A 6,758-nucleotide genomic window follows, 5' to 3' on the forward strand; every position below is an offset into this window, starting at 1 on the left:
ACTCTCCGTTTTTATGACCACTAAACACTCCAAAATCTGTCTCATAACACAGTTTGTCCACGCACAATGCCACCACTCATGCCCACTCCAAACTCGCATTTTCACTCCAAAGAGAGTCATTTACACGTCCATCGCTGGTCTGCACTAATGGGCGGACTGGGAGATTAATGTTTGGGCCAGTGGATAATAAGTGGTTCCTGTATTTTAGTAGCAGAATCTCACTTTGAAGACAGCAGCTTCTGTTTCAGAAGAAAATTACAATTTGCTTTAATAGTAAAACAAAGAATGGAGCAAGAAAATAAAATGATTAACATACCCTGTATTAGGGATGGGTCATAAACCAATCATTGATTAATCAAATTTTTTAATCATGAGGATTTAATTATTGGAAAATCTGGATTTTTCTTTTCACTCAACACACTCTGAGATGCTTGTTTTAAAAGATGAATGATCCAAAACATCTTTCAACAGAAATGGTTCACCAAACACAAAATCATGTTTGTTTCATATTTATCTCAGTCCCTAGACAAAGGATGTCCAAAGTGTGGCCCGGGGGCCATTTATGGCCCTTGGACTAATTTTGTTCAGCCCCCAACTACAATTCAAAAATGATACAAATTTCATTTGTAGATGCAAATGTACACTTTTAATTTGTAATCAGGGTAAAAATTGTTACCAACATTATTTTCTTACACAGGAAAATGTGAAGTATAGCACAAAGTATTCGTATTTACACAAAAAAATTTTAACAAAAGGTAAAACCAAGTTTATCCAGAGACTTTTACTGAAAAGGCAACATTGCTGCACCCGAATCAGCTTTTATTCTTTCTTAAACTTGGCTAAATATAGCAAACGCTTTGAAAGAAAGTGACCCAAATCCTGGTCTCATTACTGAAGGTAAATTTATTCAGTCGAGCCCAAAAGAAACTGAAAACTACGTCTTTCTTTTAATACAGAAAACATGCAAAATGACAGTAAGCAATTCATTTCTGCCAAAAAACTCAGAAATTTTGAGAGTAAGGTCAGAAATTTTCTAGAAAAACAAGGGAACTTGCTAGAAAGAAAGCATCAAATTTCTAGATTAATATCTAGAAATTTACAAGATTTTTTTTCCCAAAACATCTTGTGAATTTCTGAATTTCAAATGTCAAAAGTTTTCTTTTAAATTTTTTTTCTAGAATATTTCTGAATTTTTGCCAGAAATATACTCCTTTTTTTCTATCTACAATGGCCCTAATACACCATTATAAAAATTGTTTTCAAGTTTTGGATCTACATCGGATACTTTATTTGCTTTAATTTAGGTTTTTTTTGGCCCGTAATTACTTTTGAATCTGTAATTTTGGCCCATGTGGCCAAAAGTTCGGACACCCCTGCCCTTGACTGAGAGGAGAACATGAGAGAAAACAGGACGACCCAAAAGACTGCAAAGATCTTCATGAATGCTCAAACCTCGTTACATTTTATTGGAGAGGAATAAATTCATTCTTTTTGGTAAAAGAGCGATGGTAAAATGGAGGTTTACAGGTGATGTCCTAATGAACAATTATTTCTTTTTTTTGCACTGAATAAATGTACTGAGCAGAAGTCAGTCTATTTTTTGTGGATGGTTTTGCACAAAGGATTGTATTTCCCATCTGTTTAAATACAGATTAACACAGACCATTGAGTTCGCAGCTGGATTACTACATATTTCCATGATTACAGTGAGAAAATGACTTGATAATTGTACAACCTCTTATTAAATTGCATTTTTCAATTCTAGTATCAATTTTCTGCTTTTGGTCCAGACCAGTAATGTCAGATGAGCTTTTTTATAGCAACTGAATGAGCGCCTGGTGAGGGCGAACACTGGTATTATTCATGCAACACGCGACACTGTTAAGTTCAATAGAATAAAAAGGGTTATTTGAAATAATTATACCTAAAGAATCACAAAGAAAAACTAATCTAAAGGGTTCACATGCGTCTGCATTAACCCAGCTTTTGAGCCTTACATTTTTGCTCCATCAGCCCTCATTATTTGTGTGTGTGTGTGTGTGTGTGTGTGTGTGTGTGTGTGTGCGTGTGTGTGTGTGTGAACGCTGGCCCAGGTGATGCAGGTGGTCCGGGAGCAGATTACCAGGGCTCTGGCCATGAAGCCGTCCTCCATAGACCAGCTGAAGAACAAGCTGCGAGGCCTCAGCTACTCTGAGATACTGCGTCTGCGGCAGTCAGAAAGGATGAGCCAGGACGACTTCCAGTCTCCGCCCATCATGTCAGTCTGCGCCTTTCCTGCATTATTCATTTTGTGTTCATGGTTTTCCAGTTCCTCATGCTGTGCTGTGCTGCAGAGAGCTGCGGGAGAGGATTCAACCCGAGATCTTGGAGCTCATCAAGCAGCAGCGGCTCAACCGGTTGTGCGAGGGAAGCTGCTTCCGTAAACTGGGGAACCGTCGAAGGCAAGGTAACGAGAGGAGCGCTGCAGACATTTGTCTGTCTGCGCAGAGTCTTGCTTCTATTGATTATTGTTTTTTCTTTTTTTTTTGTAGAAAAGTTCTGGTTCTGCCGATTATCTCTTAATCACAAAGTTCTGCACTACGGGGATTTGGAGGAGTCACCTCAGGGTGAAGTGCCTTTTGAGCTACTGAGTGACAAGAGTGAGACACACTTTTGTTTGTTTCTGCTACTTTTTGTGTTTTTTGAGAAACACAAAACAATTCTTCTGCATCTGGTGAGAGGATAAATTTCTCTGTTTTTTTTCTCTCCAGTCCCTGTCTCAGACATCAAGTCTGTGTTAACAGGAAAGGATTGCCCTCATATGAAGGAGAAAAGTGCTCTAAAACAAAACAAGGTGCTAAAATGTTCATTTGTATTCATGTCTAACATATTTTGCTGACTCGTGACCTTGCTGTGTTGTTGCTGAATTTGTTTCGCTCTGCCAGGAGGTGCTGGAGCTGGCCTTCTCCGTCCTCTACGATCCGGACGAAACGCTTAATTTTGTTGCACCGAACAAATACGAGGTAAAATATTCGCAGGCTATGACTGTGCGCTCGCAGGTTTTTTGCTGCAGTGTCTGAATTGTGAATGAGATGAAATAATTGAACCCTGTATTCATTGTTTTGATGTCGTCTGCTGGCCTTGGCTGGCTGCAGTAATGTTTTGATGCTGACTGACTTCTCATTAACCTGAAGACAGTCAGGCTGGTTCACTGAAGGCTTTGCATCTACAAAGTTCACATAAACCAGAGTCTGAATGTCCATCTTGACTCCAGGGTTCGTACGCAACCTGGAAAGGTTTGGAAACGTCTGGAATTTGTTTCCAGTGTTTTCCATGTCTGAATAAGTATCAAAACAGACAATGGGAATATCAAAACATTTTTCTATTCTCAAACTTTATTTCTTATCGCATTTTCCCCCCTTTGTTCCTTCATTCCTTCCTTTGCTCTCTCCTTTCCTCCTTTTATTCTCTCTTTTATTCCTCCCTTCATGTTACATTTTGCAACAGACTTGAAGAACCGAGACCTTTAGAAAGTTGAGCCTAGAAAAGTTTGCATTTTTCCCATGAAGACGGTGTAAGAACCTTGTGATTGACAGAGCCTTTTTTGCACACTTGGCTAACATTTAACCGGTGTTTGATGCTCGTATTTGGAGGAAACTCTGCCCATAATTTATCTAATGTTTGTAAAACGAACAGCAATACTTGAGCCGTGACATTAGCGTGAAATGTGCCACGACCTCTGGGGGCTGGATTTACTTTCACCAAGGAGTACAAACAGGAATTAAAGTAAAAACCAAGACTTTCTGCACTGCTAACTTTGTTGACAGGTGAACTTGGGGCTGTTTGCTCAAGCCAGTGGCCAGAAGCCCTGCTGAAGAAGAGAAACCAACAGATCCCATAAATAGGCACACGAAGCAAACGATGTACGATAGAAACCATTTACTCATTCACAAATGCACACAAATGATTCTCTCCAAGCAAATTGACCACAAGATGCAAAAATAAGCAATCAAAACCCTAAAAGGAAGTCATTAGATCTACACCAGTAGTTTGCTGACATTAAAGTAGATGTCTGATCAATCTAAAAAGGGCTGCACAAGTTTACGTTTCGTGGGAGGTCTGGAAGGGGGACAACCAAATGCAGCATTCCTGGAAAAGAAGCTCATGCCAACCATGAAACATAGAGGTGGAGGCGTCATGCTGTGGGGAGGCTCTTCTGCAGCAGGATCTGGCAGTCTCACCCTCGTAGGTTGCAGTAAACCCTTCAAACATCTCACATCTCAGAGGGTAGAGTTTGGTTGATTACTGCAAGTGTCTCTGAAGTTATTTCAGGCTAGATAACTTTTCCGCTCACTAGAAAACACATCTTTCATTGTGATCTTTTGGAAAATAAGGGGAATTTTTGTTGTGTGAATTCAGTTAAATCTTTCTTTTCCAGAGGAAACAATATCCGACCTCAATATTTGAACATCTTCTGATAAAAATCTAAATGCTTTGTTCGAACTCGCTCCCACAACTGGGGAATGTTTCCCCTTCCCAGAGCTACTTGGGTCAGTAAATTTGACCGTGAAGGATCCTCACTCACCAAAACTCCTCTGCATGTGTGTGTGTGTGTGTGTGTGTGCGTGTGTGTTGGTGTGTGTTTGTGCTTCTGTGCCCACATGTCCAGTATTGCATCTGGACCGACGGGCTGTGTGCGCTGCTGGGCAGAGAGATGGGCAGTGACCTGACACGCAGCGACCTAGATACCCTCATAAGCATGGAGATGAAGCTCCGCCTCCTCGACCTTGAGAACATCACGATCCCAGAAGCCCCGCCTCCAGTGCCAAAGGAGCCTAGCTCTTACAACTTCTCCTACAACTACAGCTGAGTTGTGCGTGTGCTTCTGTGTGTGCTCGAATGCCATGCATGCATGTATTGATAAAAGACACGTCTACTCATCTGTCGATGAATTTAGCTGCTTATATTTATAAGGGTTGATTTTCTTTCCCAGAACTTTAAAAACACACGTTTAGGATGCAGTATGGTTGTCAGACTTAAAACAAAAAAACAAACAAAAAAAATGTGATAATAGCTTTATGGTGGGGTCAGAGGTTAAACTTTACTTAACAGTTGAGAACCCCGACAGCATCTTCATCTCCTCTAATTCAGAAATGAAACCGGAGCTTTTAGTTTCTCGGTAAAGTGAAGGCGTTCTTGCTAAGTCGAGCTATGCGTGGTAGCCATGGCAACTGGTAATGAAGGGGCTGCTGTTTCAGTTTAAACGTTTAAAATTTGCTGTGGTACTGCTCGTTCCTCCACTTGTACAGTAAAACACAATCAGCTCTACACTTTTTCTCCACTATTGCCTCATTAATATCAAGTTATAAACATGTTGGACCGTCATTAAGCTGGACAGCTTTCTCTGTAGCAGCCTGTTTCTGCTATGAAATGAGATGTACGTGTGCTAGAGAAATCTTCAGACGGGGATTAATTTTTGTTGACGATAAATATCAGGACTGGCACGAGTCCAGGTGCTGAAACCTCCATTTGTGTCTTCACAAAGTTTGTTGTTTTTCTGAGCAGTTGCTAAATCTGCTGATTGGAAACCCAAATTGGATCACACAAACAATCAAAACCGGACTAGATTTGGTCATTGTTACTGGATGAGGGCTGGTAGTAAGCAGTTACCAGCACAAAGCTGAGTTTACACACCTGGTGTCACTGATCGCTGACGCTGCCTGAATTTCTTTTTTTCTCACATTTTTCTTGGCTGCTCTACAGTATCGGCTCACAAAAGGGATTCAATTACCTAATTCAGTTTTCATTCTTTGTGTGTATGTGTCTGAGTGTGGACATCTTCAGGTTTTTTTGTGTGTTCATATTGGTTCCCAAACTGTGGTATAAACACCAGTAGTGATGCACTCCTGGTAAACTGGTTTTTATGAGCTTGGTCGCTGTATTTACTTACCAGTATAACTTGGTGCAGCATTTTGACAAACCTGCATGATGTAGTTGTAACAAACATAAAGATATTTTAACAGAGAACATTTTTGTATATGAAGTAGAGATTCACCAATATATCTACAACAATAAGGATCTGGCATTTTTCTAAAGACTAAAAGAATAGTTTTTCCCTACTTATGAAATGTCTTTATTGACATGCAGTATGCTTTGATACATTTCATCCATCCATTTTCTTTACACCCTTGTCCCTTAATGGGGTCATTAAATCTTTAAGGTCTTATGGTCCTTTGAATAAGAAAATCTTAATCAATCAAAATTGAAATTTGGAAGTCAGACTTTTTAAAATATCTGGAAATTGGTATCAGCCAAAAACAAAAAATCCTAATTGCTCTAGAGGTTAGCCAGAGTAATGCATAAATTACACAGCATGAGTTTATAATATACTTCCATAATTAACAGTTTAACAGTGTTAAAAAGTATTAATATATTTAGTCAGTTCTCTGTTGTGCATAAGGAAAAAGAGAAAACATTTCTTCAATGTTTGATATCAGATGTCTACAACTACATATCATGCTGGATACAAAGTAGGTAAAGATGGTTTTTAATATAAATGCTATGTGGTGTTGTGTTTTCGCAACTTAAGGCATGGCGTTTCAGTTTGCATCATAAAAACTTACCTTGCATTGCTTAAACGAAGGAAGCCGCTTCTATTCGTTTTACCAGTTTAACAGTTTAACACTCTCACTGCACAGACCAGGGGATTTAAGGAGCTTCTCTGCAATCTACTATTGAAACTATGCTGGATTTTCCAATCCTATGAAACTCAAACTTTC

General features: G+C 39.5%; 1 protein-coding gene across 1 annotated transcript; it reads left to right on the top strand.

Annotated features, from left to right (window-relative positions):
- The first annotated feature begins 2,072 nt into the window (after nt 1–2,072).
- On the top strand, nt 2,073–6,758 carry LOC106936686 (engulfment and cell motility protein 2-like). Its single transcript, XM_015017826.1, has 6 exons — nt 2,073–2,257; nt 2,334–2,446; nt 2,532–2,639; nt 2,751–2,833; nt 2,925–3,002; nt 4,649–6,758. The coding sequence occupies exons 1-6, from the start codon at nt 2,097–2,099 to the stop codon at nt 4,847–4,849; spliced, it is 744 nt and encodes a 247-aa protein (XP_014873312.1). The 5' UTR covers nt 2,073–2,096; the 3' UTR covers nt 4,850–6,758.

This window comes from Poecilia latipinna, unplaced genomic scaffold (assembly GCF_001443285.1).
Source record: "Poecilia latipinna isolate Pla-1442-1.1 unplaced genomic scaffold, P_latipinna-1.0 Scaffold2196, whole genome shotgun sequence".
Classification (NCBI taxonomy): Eukaryota; Metazoa; Chordata; class Actinopteri; order Cyprinodontiformes; family Poeciliidae; genus Poecilia; species Poecilia latipinna.

What these genes read in the sequence shown, in the direction of transcription:
- LOC106936686 (XM_015017826.1), top strand. Translation starts at nt 2,097, where the DNA reads ATGCAGGTGGTCCGGGAGCAGATTACCAGGGCTCTGGCCATGAAGCCG. An exon ending in GGGGAACCGTCGAAGGCAAG is followed by an intron (nt 2,447 to 2,531) that starts GTAACGAGAGGA and finishes TTTTTTTTGTAG; the next exon opens with AAAAGTTCTGGTTCTGCCGA. An exon ending in GTGCTCTAAAACAAAACAAG is followed by an intron (nt 2,834 to 2,924) that starts GTGCTAAAATGT and finishes TCGCTCTGCCAG; the next exon opens with GAGGTGCTGGAGCTGGCCTT.